This window comes from Microcebus murinus, chromosome 8 (genome assembly GCF_040939455.1).
Source record: "Microcebus murinus isolate Inina chromosome 8, M.murinus_Inina_mat1.0, whole genome shotgun sequence".
In the NCBI taxonomy this organism is placed as follows: Eukaryota; Metazoa; Chordata; class Mammalia; order Primates; family Cheirogaleidae; genus Microcebus; species Microcebus murinus.
The window spans coordinates 33,705,895-33,723,277 of NC_134111.1; the positions used below are offsets into that span (position 1 = coordinate 33,705,895).

Genomic DNA, 17,383 nt, shown 5'->3' on the forward strand with positions numbered 1-17,383 from the left:
CTCATCCTTTACTCCTGCCACCCTAGGTTTAGGATATCTGGAAAGCATGTCATCTATAAGGTGACAAGACATTCAAACATTGTTGCCATTGCTCAACCATTAACTCAACATAAGTCCAAAGTTCCAAAATCTCCCCCAAAGGTGAGGGCTCATGACTGCCCTCAGCAGTCCCTGGGATTGCTCTGAGTTGGCGTTGTCTCCATTTGCCATTTGCATTTTCCATGTAGATCATGCTATATGTACAATGCACTGCAGTTTCTAGTAGCTAACAAATCTTTGATAAATGAGCATCTATTCCAAATGTAGGGCATTTGGTTGAAGTAGCTTTGGCTCTCAGCCCAATGTTGCATGGGGTTTAAAAGTCACTATATGGCCGGGCGCTGTGGCTCACGCCTGTAATCCTAGCTCTTGGGAGGCCGAGGTGGGCGGATTGCTCAAGGTCAGGAGTTCGAAACCAGCCTGAGCAAGAGCGAGACCCCGTCTCTACTATAAATAGAAAGAAATTAATTGGCCAACTGATATATATATAAAAAAAAAAAAATTAGCCGGGCATGGTGGCGCATGCCTGTAGTCCCAGCTACCCGGGAGGCTGAGGCAGAAGGATCACTCGAGCCCAGGAGTTTGAGGTTGCTGTGAGCTAGGCTGACGCCACGGCACTCACTCTAGCCTGGGCAACAAAGCGAGACTCTGTCTCAAAAAAAAAAAAAAAAAAAAAAAAAAGTCACTATATGACCCTCTGTTGTTTATACGCTGCAACCTTCAAAGCAGATGGAGCTTCTGGTCACTGGGCTTTCCTTTACCTTTAGGCCCCTGAGCCAGAACTAAAAATCTCACAAATGGGCAGAATCATGACCCGCAAGCTCCCACTTTTCTACTCAGCTCTTCTCTAATTGCAAACTGTGCCATACAATGAGAAGAACCTAGGGTCCAGAGAGACCAGAAGGCAAATCCCAACTCCAACACTTCCTTTGGTATTGTGCCTGTCCAGAGCTCTTCCGAAGCAATGAACAGATAGTTCTGGGGGAGAAATAATCTACTTTTGGGAAATTTCTGAATCTATTTTATACACAAGTAATTAAGAAATTATTTGAATGATTTATTAACAAACATTTATTGAATGACTACTTTGCACCAGTATATCTATGCTTATGGAGATACATAATTTTTTTTTTTTTAGGCAAGCATGAAAATGAGGTTTATTGAGGAGAGAAAGATAGGATTATAGGGCAAGAGTAAGATACAGGTTTACAGAGCATGGTACATATGCCACAGATGACGACCAGGCCCTTTGTCACAGCAAAGGGAAAGCAGAAGGAAGGGCGCAAAACAAACTGGAGATAAATAAATTAAGTCTTTCCTCAAGAAGCTCATGGCCTGAAAGGGGAGACACATCTATAGACAGATTAATTATAACATGTTGTGCTAAGTACAACAGTAAAATTGAGAGGAGGGCACAGCAGTAGCACAGAGGGGTAGTAACAAACTTTATCTTGGGGCAGAGATGCTCAGAGAAGGCTTCTAACCTATCACTCAGTAGGGCAGGCCACCAGATCTTTCAAGGATCTATGAGAACTATGTAAGGTATGAGGAACTGGGGAATATTTGGGCTAAAAGACATCTTTGGAAACCATGCTAGTCAATCTTTCTATGTTTAGTCAAGACAGAATCTGTTGACTGTTCCTGCAAATAGCACAGGCTATATAATTCATGGAAGCTCTTGTTCAAAAAGCAAGAAAAAAAGCGGTGTGAAAGGTTCTAAAATACAAAGGGTTTTCTTTTGTGGTTTCTTTTTGTACTTACAATATTTTAAATTTGTTATTTAATGTTGTTCTAAGTAAAAAAGAACACTTTACAAATTATTAGCATGAATTTTACTACTTATCTTTATGTTTTTCTTCCTTTTTTTTTTAAGAAATGGGTCTTGCTATGTTGCTCAGGCTGGAGTGCACTGGCTATTCACAGACACGATCATTGCACACGATAGCCTCAAACTCCTAGGCTAAGGAATCTTCTGCCTCAGCCTTCTGAGTAAATGGGACTACAGGTACACACTGCCACACCCATCGCTCACCTTTATATTATCAATGCCAGTTTTAAACTCAAACATAAGAGCATTAATTTGTATGTGGAATCATTGAAATTAAGCAATTCTTATTTCATAGCTTATACACGCTTAGGCATATTCATTCTTACCAGAACAGTGGAAACGCTCACAAAACTAACCCAAGTGTTTTTATTTCACTTCTTGATATGAGCACATTCTACCAATACTCTCTACCTTTGGCTTACTGATGAGTAAGGAAGAACTGAAAGGAAAAAAAAATTATGGGTTGCCTTATCTTGCCTTTCCCTCTGAAAATTTCAGTGTAAGTGGCTGGCTAATACAGGGAAGTAATATGAGGAAAGGTATGATAGGATTCTTTGTCTTTATGCTTCTTAGAATGCCATTGCCTTCTTTCTGCAATTGAACAAGTTCTGGTTCAACGGAAAGCCTGGTCACTTGGGGCTGTCAGCACTTCTGCTTACTCAGCCTGAGACGTAACACTTACCTTCTGTTTGTTTTGAGTCTCACCAGACTTCTGAGCTCATATGGTATTAGGGGCACCATATGCAAACGAGACGTCAAGAAACAGTGGACATGTGTTGTGCACTTCTCCTCTGCTCGTGCGTGCTCCATTGTCCCATTGGACTTACACAAGTTACACAAGTTCAAAGACAAAGTCATTAAGGCTTTCGTGATATCAATACAACATTCAGTTAAGCAAAGGGCCCACGAAGCGGGCTCCATATATAAACAAAGGCTAAACCTGTACTGGGGTTCAAACTTATATGTTGAATTATTACATTTCATGATTTTATAATTTGCTGTGATTGTAGCTACTAGATAAACTTCCCATGTTTAACGAATTTTATATATATTCTTGACCTTGCTTCTCAATTATTCTTCAAAAAATTTACAATGTTGTTATAATCATTGTTTACACCAGCATATTTTGTTCAGCACAGAAAGGGCGACTTAATCAGATTGGTCTTCTCTTTAGGGTTTCACAGTCTAATATAGAGACATTGACAGGAATAAATGCGTAAAGTACATAAGACAATAGCATTATGCTGAACAAAATCCCTCATTAATAAATTACTTATGTGACCTCAGAGGGATGAATACGGTTTCAATTATATAACAAAAAGTGAGCCATTAAGACAGTATAGAGGTCAAAGCACAAATCTGTCACCATTCATATAACTTTGCAGTAGAGAGTTTTGTTAGTAATTTTTCTATGCCTGTAACATAAAATGCTTTACTATTTATTTTGTGCTTTGATTTTTTTTTTTTTTTTTTGAGACAGAGTCTTACTCTGTTGCCCAGGCTAGAGTGCCATGGCGTCAGCCTAGCTCACAGCAACCTTGAGCGATCCTACTGCCTCTCCTCCCGAGTAGCTGGGACTATAGCCATGTGCCACCATGCCTGGCTAATTTATATATATATATATATATATATATATATTTTTTTTTTTTTTTTAGTTGTCCAGCTAATTTCTTTCTATTTTTTTGGTAGAGACGGGGGGGGGGGGTGTCTCACTCTTGCTCAGGCTGGTCTCGAACTCCTGAGCTCAAACGAACGACCCGATTCTACCTCCCAGAGTGCTAGGATTATAGGTGTGAGCCACCGCACCTGGCCCTTTTTTCGTTTGTTTTTAAGTAGACTTAATTGTGGTACATATACACAATGGAAGATTAGATAGCCACAAAAAAGAATGAAATCTTGCCATTTGAAACAACATAGTTGGAACTAGAGAACACTGTGTTAAGTGAAATAAGCCAACCACAAAAAGACAAATTTTGCATGTTCTCATGGGAGCTAAATTTTAAAAACAATTGATCTCATGGAGACAGAGAGAAGAATGATGGTTACCAGAGGCTGGGAAGGATAGTGGGGAGCAGGCATAAAGTGGGATGGTTTATGGGTGCAAAAATATGTTTAGATAGATAACATAAGCAATATTTGGTAGCACGACAAAGTGACTATAATCAACAGTAAGTTAGGGTATACTTTAACTAAAAGAGTGGAATTGGAATGTTACTAACACAAAGAAATGTTAAATACCTGAGGTGATGGATACCCCAATTACCCTGATTTGATTAATCCACATTGTATGCCTGTATCAAAACATCCCATGTACACTATAAGGATATACAAGTATTATGTACCCATACTAATTAAAAATTTAAAAAATAAAAATAATTTAAATTAAAAAAAGAGAAACAGAATGGTTGCATCGGTTGTTTACCCTCGTGATGGTGTGGCTGAGTGGCTTGCGGCTGCCATCCAGCATCCCACGAGAGTATCCTATGGCATACTGTTAGCCTGGGAAATGATCGAAATTAAAAATGTGCAGTACAGTTTCTACAGAACACAGATCGCTTTGGCATCATCATAAAGTCAAAAAATTATAAGTTGAACCATCGTAAGTTGGGAACCATCTGTATCCAAAAATTGACAATTTGGACTGACAGGAGATGTCTCATCACCAACAATAAGGGCTAGGAGATGATAGAATAATGTCTTCAGGACAGAGAGAGGAAAGAAATTTCAACCCAGAATTCTATAATCAAATAAGCTATACTCAAGACTGAGAGCAAAAAAAGAAATTTCATATAATTTTGCCATTCACAAACTCTTATTGATAGTTCTAGTATTAATAACTATTTTGTAGATTCCATTAGATTTTCTATATAGAAGACCATGTTATCTGAATAAAGGCAGTTTACTTCTAAACTGGATGTCTTTTATTTTGTTTTCTTGCTTTATTATATTGACTAGAACCTTCAGTACAAGTTGAATTAAAATGGCAAGATCAGATATTCTTGCCTGATGCCTGATTTTAGGGAGAAAGTATTTAGTCAGATTTCTTTTCTTTTCTTTTTTTTTTAGTCAGAGTTCTTTAGAGAAACAGAACCAATAAGGGGTGCACATATATACAGGTGACTCTTGAACAACATGGTTTGAACTGAGCAGGTCCACACATATGCAGATTTTCTTCTACCTCTGCCACCCCTGAAACAGGAAGACCAACCCTCCTCTTCCTCCTCCTCCTCAGCCTATTCAATGTGAAGACAAGGAGAATGAAGAGCTTTATAATGATCTATTTCTACTTAATAAGTAGTAAATATATTTTCTCTTCCTTATGATTTCCTTTTTTTTAAATTTTTAAATTTTAATTTTTTTAGAGACAGGGTCTCGTTCTATCACCCAGGCTAGAGTGCAATCATAGCTCACTGCAGCCTTGAGTTCCTGGACTCAAGTGATCTTTTTGCCTTAGCCTCCTCAATAGCTAGAACTATAGGCATATGCCACCATGTGGAGCTAATTATTTTTAATTCTTTGTAGAGACAGGATCTCGCTCTATTCACCAGGCTGGTCTTGAATTCCTGGCCTCAAGAGATCCTCCCATCTCAGCCACCTGAAGTGCTGAGATTACAGGTGTGGGCCACCTGGCCCAGCCCTTGTAATTTTCTAAAGAACATTTTCTTTTCTCTAGCTCACTATATTGCAAGAATAGAGTCTGTAATACATATAATACGCAAAATATGTGTTAATCAATTGTTTATGTTATTATTAGGGCCTTTGATCAACAGTACACTGTTAAGTTTTGGGGGAGTCAAAAGTTATAGGGGCTGGGCGCTGTGGCTCACGCCTGTAATCCTAGCTCTTGGGAGGCCGAGGCGGGCGGATTGCTCAAGGTCAGGAGTTCAAAACCAGCCTGAGCAAGAGCGAGACCCCGTCTCTACTATAAATAGAAAGAAATTAATTGGCCAACTGATATATATACAAAAAATTAGCCGGGCATGGTGGCGCATGCCTGTAGTCCCAGCTACCCGGGAGGCTGAGGCAGAAGGATCACTCGAGCCCAGGAGTTTGAGGTTGCTGTGAGCTAGGCTGACGCCACGGCACTCACTCTAGCCTGGGCAACAAAGCGAGACTCTGTCTCAAAAAAAAAAAAAAAAAAAAAAGTTATAGGCAGATTTTTGACTACGTGGAAGGGGTCAGCACCCCTAACCCCCATGTCGTTCAGAGGTTGTCTCTCCCTCTCTCTCTCTCCGTGTGTGTGTGTGTGTGTGTGTGTGTGTGTGTGTGTATGTAGTTGGCTCACATGATTATGGAATGATTATGGAAGCTGGCAAGTCCAAAATCTTCAGAGTGAGCCAGCAGGCTGGAAACCCAGGAATAAGCCCATATTGCGATTCAAATTCAAAAGCTGTCTGCTGGCAGAGTTCCTTCTTGCACCGGGAAGGTCAGTCTTTGTTTTATTAAGGCCTTCAAATGATTGGATAAGGCCCACTTATGTTATAGAGGAAAATCTACATTATTGAAAGTCCACTGACTTAAATGTTAATGCCATCAACAAAAACACTCTCACAGAAACATCCAGACTAATTTTTGACCAAATATCAATTTGGCCTGAGCAAGCTGTGTTAAAACAAGGTATGTCGGCCAGGCTTGGTGGCTCACGCCTGTAATCCTAGCACTCTGGGAGGCCGAGGCGGGCGGATTGCTAGAGGTCAGGAGTTCGAAACCAGCCTGAGCAAGAGTGAGACTCCGTCTCTACTATAAATAGAAAAAAATTAATTGGTCAACTAATATATATAGAAAAAATTAGCCAGGCATGGTGGCGCATGCCTGTAGTCCCAGCTACTCAGCAGGCTGAGGCAGGAGGATTGCTCGAGCCCGGGAGTTTGAGGTTGCTGTGAGCTAGGCTGATGCCACGGCACTCACTCTAGCTTGGGCAACAAAAGCGAGACTCTGTCTCAAAAAAAAACAAACCACAAAAAACAAAAAACAAAACAAGGTATGTGTTTATTTTTGACACACAAAATTAACCATCACAGTCTTTTGCCATTAAGTATGGCAGTAGGTTTTCTATAGATGCTTTTTATGAATTTGAGGAAGTTCCCTTCTATTCTTAGTCAGCTGAGGGTTTTCATCACAAAAGAATATTGAGTTTTGTCAAATATTTATTCTCTACCTATTGATATAAGCATATAGTTTTTCTTTTGTCTGTTAATAATATTATGATAAATTATATTAATTGATTTTTTTGATGCTAAAACAACCTTGCATTCCTGGAATAAACTCCACTTAGTCATGGTGTATTATTCTTGTTATATATCATTAGATTACATTTGCTAAAATTATGTTAAAAATTGTATATTTTCTAGTTTTCTTTCCTATAATGTCTTTGACCAGTTTTGGTACCAGGGTGATATTGGCCTTCAGAATGAGTTGGGAAATATTCATTTTCACTTTTCTGGAAGTATGTGTTTGCGTAAAATTGGTGTTCTTTCTATCTTAAGTGGTTAATATTAATAAAATTCCCAGTGAAGCTATCTGGTCCTGTACTTTTCTTTAACAGGTTCCATTTCTTTAATAGATTTATGGCTGTTCAGGTTATCTATTTCTTCTTGAATCAGCTTTGGTAGTTTGTATTCTTCAAGGAATGAATGTATCCATTTTATTCACATTGTAGAATTTATTGACATACAGTTGTTCAAACATTCCCCGATTACCCTTTTGAGTATGTGTAGAATGTGTAATGATGTCAGTTCTGTCATTCATGATACTAGTTATTTGTGTCTTTTTTTCTTTTTCTTCCCTGGTAAATATGATGAGAGGCTTATCAATTTGTATGATCTTTTTAAGGGACTAGTTTCAGGTTTCATTAATTTTCCTATTCTTTTCCTGTTTTCTATTTCATTGATTTCTGCTCTTATCTTCATTATTCCTTTCTTCTGCTAGTTTGGTTTTCACCAGCTTCTTTTTTCTGGTTTCTTAAGGTAGAAATTGAGGACATTGGTTTGAGACTTTTGTTCTTTTCTAATAAAGGCATGTAGTAGTCTAAATTTTTAAGTACCATGTTAGCTATTAATATATCCCACAGATTTTAATAAGTTGTATTTTTACTTTCATTTTATTCAAAATACATTATAATTTCCCTGTACATTTTTTAATTGACCTATGGTTTTTGAAGGCATGTTATTTAGTTCCCAAATTTTAATTATTTATTTTGAAGATTTTTCAGCTATCTTCCTGTTCTTGATTTATAATTTAATTCCACTGTGGTAAGGGAATATATTTTGCAATACTTGAGTCTTTTTAAATTTATCGAGAGTTGCTTTATAGCTCAGAATATGGTCTATCTTGGTAAATATTCCTTGTGCACTTGAAAAGTTATATGTTCTCTGGTAGTAAAATGCTTTCATCTTCAAAAAAAAAAAGAAGAGTGGACAATTTTTTAAAAAATATTATAAAGAAAAAAAGAAAAGTTATATGTTCTGTTGTTGGTGAGATAGTCTATAAATATCAATTAGATCAAGTTGTTGATAGTATTATTGAAATTTTCTATATCCTTACTCATTTTCTGCCTACTTGTTCTAACAAATATTAAGAGGTTGTTAAAATTGCCAATACAATTCACCTGGATATATTTCACCTTAAATTTTGTGTATTAATATTTTGAAGCACTGTGATAGAGTATATGTTCTATTGATCAATTTATTCTAGCTTTGGAGTTTTTCCTCACATGCGTGCACTGATCTGTACTCAACTGAATACTGGAATGGCAACTTCTGAAGATCTCTGAAGATCTCTCTTCTTGCAGCTCTCTCTTTTTTGGTGCTCTGTCTTGAGAATACTAGCTCCTTGGGTTCACTGGACTCCCAGCTGTGCCTCCTCAGGTCAGCGGGGACCCCACCAAGGTCATTCTGGGTTCCCTTTCCTTGCACTGTGGTCTAGGAGCTTTCTCTAGGCAGTAAGCTGGGGTGGTCCTAGGGCTCACTTCATTTGTTTCCAGTCTTGCATGGGTCACTGTTCTTCATTGCCTGAAGGTCAGTGTCTTCAGGGTTATTATTTCATATATTTTGTCCAGTTGTTTTTATTAGTTTCCAGTGGGAGTGTAAATCTGATCCCTATTATTCTATCTGGATCAGAAGCAGAAGTCTCACTATGCTTTTACATGTGAGAAGATACATAGGAGCATAATAAGATATATAGACTATATCTTATTCTCTAAATGATAATAATTTCAAAGAACTATTTTTTAAAGGCAGGGTAGGATACTGACTTGTGAATCAAAATACCCAAGTTCTAATTGTGTCACTTTTTGTATAAACTAGAAAAAAATTACTTAAATTTGCTGACCTTAAGATTCCTCATTGTTGAGAAGACGAAATACGATAAAGTAAAAGTATTTAGTAAAATATGAAGTCATAAACAAATGTAAAGTATTATTCAAAGATACAAAATATGTCAGGGAGAGGTTAGAAAATATTGTTGCCTACCCACTCTCTACCCGTGTCTATTCCCTTTTTGTTATCAGAATTGTGATGCTATTCAGGTGAAGAATGTGTCTGGCCCTAGGTTTTGTCTCATACCGCCAGCGCTTCCTGAGGCCAGGGATGGCCATGTCATTCAGTTGTGGAAAAGGAGGAATTATGGGCAGTTTGCTAGTGGTATTTCTGGGCAAACTTTTGCTTTCCTGATAAAAGGAAGAGACTAAACTGACATTGCTTCTTTCCTCCTACTTTTTGCTTGGAGTACAGACAGGCTTGATGCATCACCCTCTGGAGGTTATTTTGTAAGCACTTGGGAGGACCTCACCACCATATACATACTGGCCCTAGCCTTACTGAGTTGCTGAATAAACATTGATAGCCACCTTTCTCCACAGTTCTTTTTATATGTGCAAAATATATTATTTAAGCCATTATTAGTTGGGAGGCAAAAGCATCGCTGATTCAGGAGAAGGGGAACTGGAGAGCTGAGTTATATCTTTGTCTGTAAGTTAACTGTTTGAAGAAAGCTATATGAAGCAAAAATGGAGGAAATCTTGTTTAAACTTTGTTTAAAATCAAGAGCAATGCCTGGCACATAGTAAGTGCTCAATAAACATTCTTCAAATAAATGTGGATGGATATGCAAATCTTGAAGGATTCTTGTATATACAAATTGACAAACAGCAATCCCTCTAAAATCCCAGCTACTTAACAATTTTAGCACAAGACTATTACTGGTTGTGTTCATTAGAGAGCACTGAGACATTTCTACATAATCATACACATAAGGAGAATCTGAGGGTTATATCATTGCCTTTCTAAGATACTAAATGAACTTAGTTAGAGAGCAGTTCCTCAGATATAACCTGAGGAGATACCAGTAAAACTCACCTTAAGTTCCTCAAACAGTTGATCTTGTAGGAATATTTGTCCTGAATGATGGAAAAGCTTCTTTGAGAGTGATCATACCATTTCGGGGAAATCCCTGCTCAGGCTATCCTTGGCATAGTTGCAAATGCCTGACATGTGGAAGATAAATGTTCTAACATTCAGTTTCCATGGAAGATGAGTAGATAGTTTTAACAGACAATTTCTTTTTTGCCAATATTTTGCAACATCAGCTATAACAAATCATATATATTAGTAATCAGAAAATGGAATATGCCTGATTTAATTTTGTGGAGGAAAGAAGAGTGCTACAATTAAAGTAGTAGAAATGTCTTCTCCTTCCTCTCTCTCCATGCCCTTGGGATTTTGATGAAAATTCCTATAGAAAGTTATTCTTGGGATTTTGATGAAAATTCCTATAGAAATTGTACAACCCTATGGAGGATTCATTTATTTCTGCTCTTAATAATAGTCATAAATAAACCGGGAGTGATGGCTCATGCCTGTAATGCTAGCACTTTGAGAGGCCAAGGCAAGAGGATTGTTTGAGGTCAGGAGTTCAAGACCAGCCTGGCAAGAGTGAGACCTTGTTTCTACAAAATATAGAAATATTAGCCGGGTATGGTAACATGCTCCTGTAGTTCCAGCTACTGGAGAGGCTGAGGCAGGAGGATAGCTTGAGCCCACGAGTTTGAGGTTGCAGTGAGCTATGATGATGCCACTGCACTCCAGCCCGGGTGACAGAGTGAGACCCTGTCTCAAAACAAACAAACAAACAAAAAATAGTTTGTAGTCTAGAAATAATAGTTTATAGTCAGAAATAATAACCAAATATTAGAGATTGCAAACCTCGAAACAACAGAAAAGTTCTTTTGGTTCATGGATTTGCACACTTTGTCCTTGGCTTTCTCTCAAAGTGTGAGCTTACGAGAGAGACTAGATGTGATAAGACTTAAGGGGACAAAAAGGTCTTGGTTACTGGCAGAAATATGGCCATAGGGAGCCGTAAATGTAATAAAAAGGGCTTTCTCAAATGCAGAAAAGAATTCCAGCCTTTCCACCCAGACAGGCAACCGTCTGGGTGGGCTGATTTTGTGAGTTAATCAGACCCAAAGTACATGTCTAGAGATTACAAAGAAAATAAATACATTTGTGGGTCAGAAATATCTCACCTGGTCTGAACTAACTGCTTTCTTTCTCAGGCATTTTTATTAGTTTGAGGTGTGTGTATTTCTTTTTTTCTTCTTTTTTTGAGACGTTGTCTTGTTCTGTTGCCTGGGCTAGAGTGCCATGGCATCAGCCTCGCTTACAGCAACCTCAAACTCCTGGGCTCAAGTGATCCTTCTGCCTCAGCCTCCTGAGTAGCTGGGACTACAGGCATGCACCACCATGCCTGGCTAATTTATTCTATATGTTTTTAGTTGGTCAATTGATTTGTTTCTATTTTTAGTAGAGACGAGGTCTCGCTCTTGCTCAGGCTGGTTTCAAACTCCTGACCTTTAGCAATCCTCCTGCCTCGGCCTCCCAGAGTGCTAGGATAACAGGTGTGAGCCACTGGGCCCTGCCAGGTGCGTGTATTTCTAAATCTCCTTGTTTTTCTCTCTTATATCAGTAACACTCTTGTCTTTAACTTTGATACAGTGTAACTTTAGAAGTACAGATTGCAGATTCAGAATTTTAAGTTGAATTTATTTATACTCTATTCCTTCCTTAAAAAGACATTCAGCGATTCATTCATGTAATAGAACTCACATAATGTATTTGAGTGTATTTGTGCCATATACTTTTGGTAAAAGTCTCATCAATTCAAATAGCCATTGAGCATCTACCATGGTTAAGGTATCTTGGGGTTTATGAAGCTGGATGCAATGTGGTCCTTGATGATTGAATCTTGGTGTGTTGTTACCTTACCCAGAAGCACTTGTTTTTTAACAAGAGTATGATAACAACACTAGATGCATATCAGAATCACCTGGGGAGCTTGTTAAAAATACACCTGTCCAGGTTCCAGCTCTCAGCTTAGGGAGATTCTGATAATAGGCAGAGCCTAAGGTGTGTGTAGTTTTTAACAAAAAGCTCCCCAAGTGAACCTGATACACAACCAGGATTAAGAAACACTGCATTAAGCTAAGAAAGGACTAACTACAGAAGTTCAGCCACAAGTCAACCAGGTGATTGCCCTTGAAATTTACATGAGCAGCTGGCTAAAGCCACTTAAAAGTCTGTTCCTCTCTATTTCCAAGGTTTCAGAATGGGTAGTTACGGGCTGAAACACACCCCAGAGGCCAGGGTCAGGCTCAATCATCCCTGTAAAACACCTGGCTCAAGACTGCTATGGGGGAATAAGAGAGCTGCAATCAAAGGTCGCCCCCAAAGCACCCCTAAAGCCTCCCCAAAGACTGTCATTATATCCATCTCATATGAAATATGGTTATTTGTGTAAATTTTCTCCTTCACTAGATTGGCAAGTATTCCAGAGCAGGGGCAACTCTCTTTTTTTTTTCCCCACTAAGGAGCACAGTAACTCATAATAGCTGTTTGACAAGTGTTTGTTTTGAATTGAATTGAATCCTTCTCACTCAGCTGCCAGGGTCTGACTATATACATATGCATAAGTTATAAATTTGCTCATAAAACACTTCAATCACACCAAAGAACATATAACATATATATGGACGAAAGAATGATAAAAGAAGCACCCACGGATCCATGCCCCAGCTTGAAAATAGGACGTTGCCAATACTTTGGGAGTCCCTTACTGAACTAGATCTTTTTAAACAGCAACTATTTTCTGAAATTTAAATCACAATGCATGCATTCACTCATTGATTGATCGGATGCATTTATTCATTCGTCAGATGTGTCTACTAAGTGTCAGATATGATGCAGACGAGGCAGTTATTTCTACTGTTGGGGTGTGGGGGCAGTCAAAAGTGACATAAGCCATCTCCGGAGACGCACAGTAGTAGCCCCTGCTGCAAATGGTCCCGACCCGGCCTGGCCCTGCAGATGGGACGCGGTTTCTGCGTGCGAACGCTCGGTGCAGAAACTACGCGTCCCGGCAGGCCGCGGGGCGGGTGGGCGGAGCCGGGCCGGGCCGGGGGCGGGGGCCGGGGGCCGGGCGCGAGGGGGCATTGTGTAGGGGAGCGCCGAGCCGCGTTTGTCTGCTCGAGGTGCTCGCCGAGCGGGCGCAGTAGCGGCCGGCCCGGGTTGGAAGTGTCAGCGGTGACCGCGGCCCGGGCGCGGGGCCGAGGGGGAGGGACCACGCGCCGGCCGGCCTCGAGCGCCGGCTGGCAGGCGGCGGTGCGCCGCGCAGCAACATGCACATAGGCGCCCGGCGCCCTGACGACCCCTCCGGAGGACCAGAGGCCGGGGCCGCGCTGGGGCGGCGGGGAGCATGAGGGAGGCGGGCGGGCGGCTCGGCGTGGAGCGCTGCTAGGGAGCGGGGCGCGCAGCACACCCGCCGGGGCGCGGCGGAGGGCGGGGAGCCGGGCAGGTCGCGCCTGCGGGCCGGAGCAGACCGCCGGGAGCTGTTCTGATTGCCGACGCGGACGCGAGGGGCCGGGCGCAGCCCCCGGCTCCGGCGCGCCGCCGACATGGGCAACGCGGGGAGCATGGATTCGCAGCAGACCGATTTCAGGGCGCACAACGTGCCTTTGAAGCTGCCGATGCCCGAGCCAGGTGAACTGGAGGAGCGATTTGCCACCGTGCTGGTAAGTGCGTGGGGCGACGGTGCGCTGGGACCCCCGCCCCTCCCCTTCGCCCCGCGCCGGGGGCGAGCCTCCTGTCCCCGGGGGGAGGCTCCGCTCCTCCCCATTGTGGCCTCCCCCCGCCTCACTCCTCGCCGTCCCCCTCAAGCCCCCTGCGCTTGGCCTCTCGGGTCCCGGGATGGGGCCGGGGGCTCGGGCGGGCTGCCCGGCCAGCCCGAACCCATTGTCTGGCGGGAGAGGCACCTCACAGCGCGTGTGCCCGGGAGGTGCAGCGTGGGCGTGAAGGGAAGGTGGCGCGGGCTCGGGAGGAGAGGGCGGCGAGCTGATCGGCTTTTTGTTAAAAAAACCAAAAAAACAAAAAAACCCCCGCAAACCCCGACCCCTGCGGACCATCCCTCGAGCGCCTAATCCCGGACCTGCGAGGTCCCCGGCAGATGGGCGCATGTGGCCGGCCGCGGGCGCAGCGCGGGGCGGTGAGCGGAGGCGAACTTGGAGGGCTGACGTCGCTGTTCGGTGGAGGGGAGCTTCCCCGAAAGGGAAAGAGGAGACCCGCGGCAGTGCGGCGCCCCGGTCCCTAAGCGGGGGGCGGGAGAGGGCTGCGTCTGAATCCCAGACCGGGGAGAAGCGCCCCGGGCCGGGCAGGACCTCAGCGCGTTGCCTTTGGTCTTAAATCTTAAACCACAAAAATGCGCAGTTTTGCGGAGACGTGTTGCGAGCTGTCCTGACTGCACGGGTGACCCCTCCCCTCCCCTCCCCTGCACACCCAGCCAAGTCCCCCGCTCCCTCTCGCACTGCGCTTCTCCCAGCCTTCCAGCTCCTCAGATGCAGGACTCTGAAGATTCCCTTCTTTCTCTCTTTCCTGCTGGGACTAAGTTTCTGGGTGCCTCCCAGCCCGAGCCTGTCGTGCTGTGAGCTCCCGAGGGCGTGGCGGCGCGCCCCGGCCGGGATCTGGACTGCACTTGGTCCCCAGACTTCAGTTTTAGCGTCCCAGCCTCTTCTGAGGGATGTTGGGAGGAAAACAGCCAAGGTTGCACTCATTCCTACTTCGCACACTTGTACGTTTCCCTTTTCCTTGCTGGCTACCTCTAAACTCCACGAGAATGGGCAGCAAGGGAAGCTCGTCATCGAGGCAGTCCAACGTTCGTGCCAGCCTTCGGGCTTTTGGGCATGTAGCCTTACAACTTTGGGAAAGGGCTTGAGTCCTAGATCAAAAATCGGTTTTCTGACGTCTGAACACGCACTGGGATGTCTAACTCCTCTTCCTTCAGGCTGTGAAAAGGGGCTGGTTTGGTATGGAGAAGAATGTTCTGGATGGCAGGTTAGCTTTGTGCTCTTTGGGAGAACACAGCTTTTTCTCCCCACCTGGAAACTCTGCTGTGATGGAGGGCAGATAGATGAGGTTGCCTGTCCTGCTTTGCATCTTCTGTGATCTCCCACAGCTGCTCCCACCGTTGTGCAAGATGGGACACTCTGAAATGGAACAGCCTAGGCTTAATTACTTCTCAAGGCAGCTTGGTTGCATGCTTGACCCGTCTTTCCGGAGACAAACGTTTTTCTTCAAAATCCTCTTCCTACCAGACACAAGGTTCTTACCTCCTGGCTCTGGGTTTTTTGTTTTTCCATCCATGCTGTGGCACTGTGTGAGTGTGTGTGTGAGTGTGTGTGTGAATACTTGTGGTGGAGGAGCCGGTGACACAGGGAAACCAGTGCAGCAGCCATAATAATAACAATAATGCAATTAAGTTCTGCCCAACTGGGATAGCATTTTTTTGCATGAGCTTTCAGTTTCCCTGCTGATTAATAACACATGGTATGAATTAATCTTTAGAAAAATAATGTCCCATCATTAACATAGTGGATTGTTATCCTGTTAAGTCTAGCAGTCACAAATTTAGTATGTAGACATTTATGATTGTACATCATGAGCTGCTTGGGGCAGTGCCTGTTTGTTGTGGCTACTTTTACTCTACTGTGTGTCACACAGTTATTGGATGCAGTTCTTTTTAAAATTGTTTACAATATACTAAGCCTCTCAAACAGAAAACAGAAACAAATACCAGGCTGACTTTTTGAATAGAAACAAAACTTTTGGGAACGTCTCAGTTTGGGGACCTTCTTATTAGGGATGCATTTGGACCATTAATGTGTTTACTCTCCCAAGTCACTTCCATGTGCTCTTTGGAAATCTATCAGAGGAGTTAAAAGGAAACCTCCCAAATCATCCCTACCGAGTGATGGAAGTAGGAAGTGTTGGTCATTTCTCATGTAGTCAGTTTTTTCTGAAGTTGTTTATGCGACACTCTCAACTTTGCTATTCTTCATGAACTGCTTGAGAAATCAGTTCTAACCATTTAATTCTGGAGATCAGACTTGAAGGACAAGTTTTAGGTGGCAGATTTTAAAATATATGTGGAGGAATTCTCTATGCTTAGACAATGGGAATCATGTTGCCATTGTTGATACTAGTTTTATTTTCTTGTACAATAAAGATCACATATGTGTTTTAGGAAGAAAACCAGATAGCAATACTGTACAGAAAAGTGTCCAACCACCTCATTGTGAGTATGGCTTACATCAATAATTAACGAGCTGTTTTAGGCTAGGAAAACAATTTCAACCTCTAGCTCTAGAGTATTTAAATCCTTGGGGAGGGGTAAATAAAAATTCTAATGACAGAAATCCATCTTATTCCTCGTTTGCAAAGCCTTAAGAGAACAAACGTAGGTAATGACTATCCCCTCCCTCCATCTCAGTTTGTATGGGTTAAATTATATAAATATAAAAAAAATTGGTATGAATAGAAAGAAAAGCAAGTAAAAGATTACTGAATTAAGATCAGTGGTGGGGTAAGCTTTTAAAAGTGCATTTTTAAAATAAGAGTTACTGAACTTCCTGAAATGACTAGTAAAAATTGGATCCAAATCTTAAGAGTGTAATCCTCCTAAGGAGAGTCTCCCCCATCCCTGAACTTGTCTTCATCCTTCATATACTAATAGTTATAAAACTAATATTTAAAGGAAAGGATCACTGGCTGAATGTATACATTTGACTATTTGCTTTCCTTGCACACACCTTTCAGGTAGTGCTAGGAGGTGATATGTGTTTCTTTGTGCATGTACACGTGTAAAATGTGTTATATACAACACGTTATATACAACATATATATTATAGTATATCATATATAACATAAATATATTTCACACGGGAGTGTTTCATGAATTATAAAGTCAGTCATCTACTTCAATCTTTGTCTTTTTAGGGTGTGTATATTTTATAGTTAACAGCCTGTATTTTGGGGGGGGGTTCTTCACATTTATAATTAAATATTCATGTGGCTCTCCTTTGTATTAACTATTGTCTAATTATTGGTATTACACAAACACTCTCATTTCCTTTATTTTCAAAAATGATGTTATGAAGGTGATTCTTGTGGATGTGAACAACTGATGGTCTTT

At 41.8% G+C, this 17,383-nt stretch overlaps 1 protein-coding gene across 16 annotated transcripts in view; it reads left to right on the forward strand.

Moving 5' to 3' along the window:
- Positions 1 to 13,387: 13,387 nt before the first annotated feature.
- FMNL2 (formin like 2) overlaps positions 13,388 to 17,383 on the forward strand; it is a 302,649-nt gene continuing 298,653 nt past the window's right edge. For 7 of the 16 annotated variants that reach the window (XM_020288450.2, XM_020288455.2, XM_020288457.2 and 4 more), the window contains exon 1: positions 13,389 to 13,931. In XM_020288450.2, coding sequence (XP_020144039.1) covers positions 13,815 to 13,931 — 117 coding nt within the window. In that variant the 5' untranslated portion in view covers positions 13,389 to 13,814. Of the gene's footprint in view, positions 13,932 to 17,383 lie in introns of all 16 variants that reach the window. The other 9 variants (XM_020288459.2, XM_020288460.2, XM_020288461.2 and 6 more) reach the window with 3 other exon arrangements.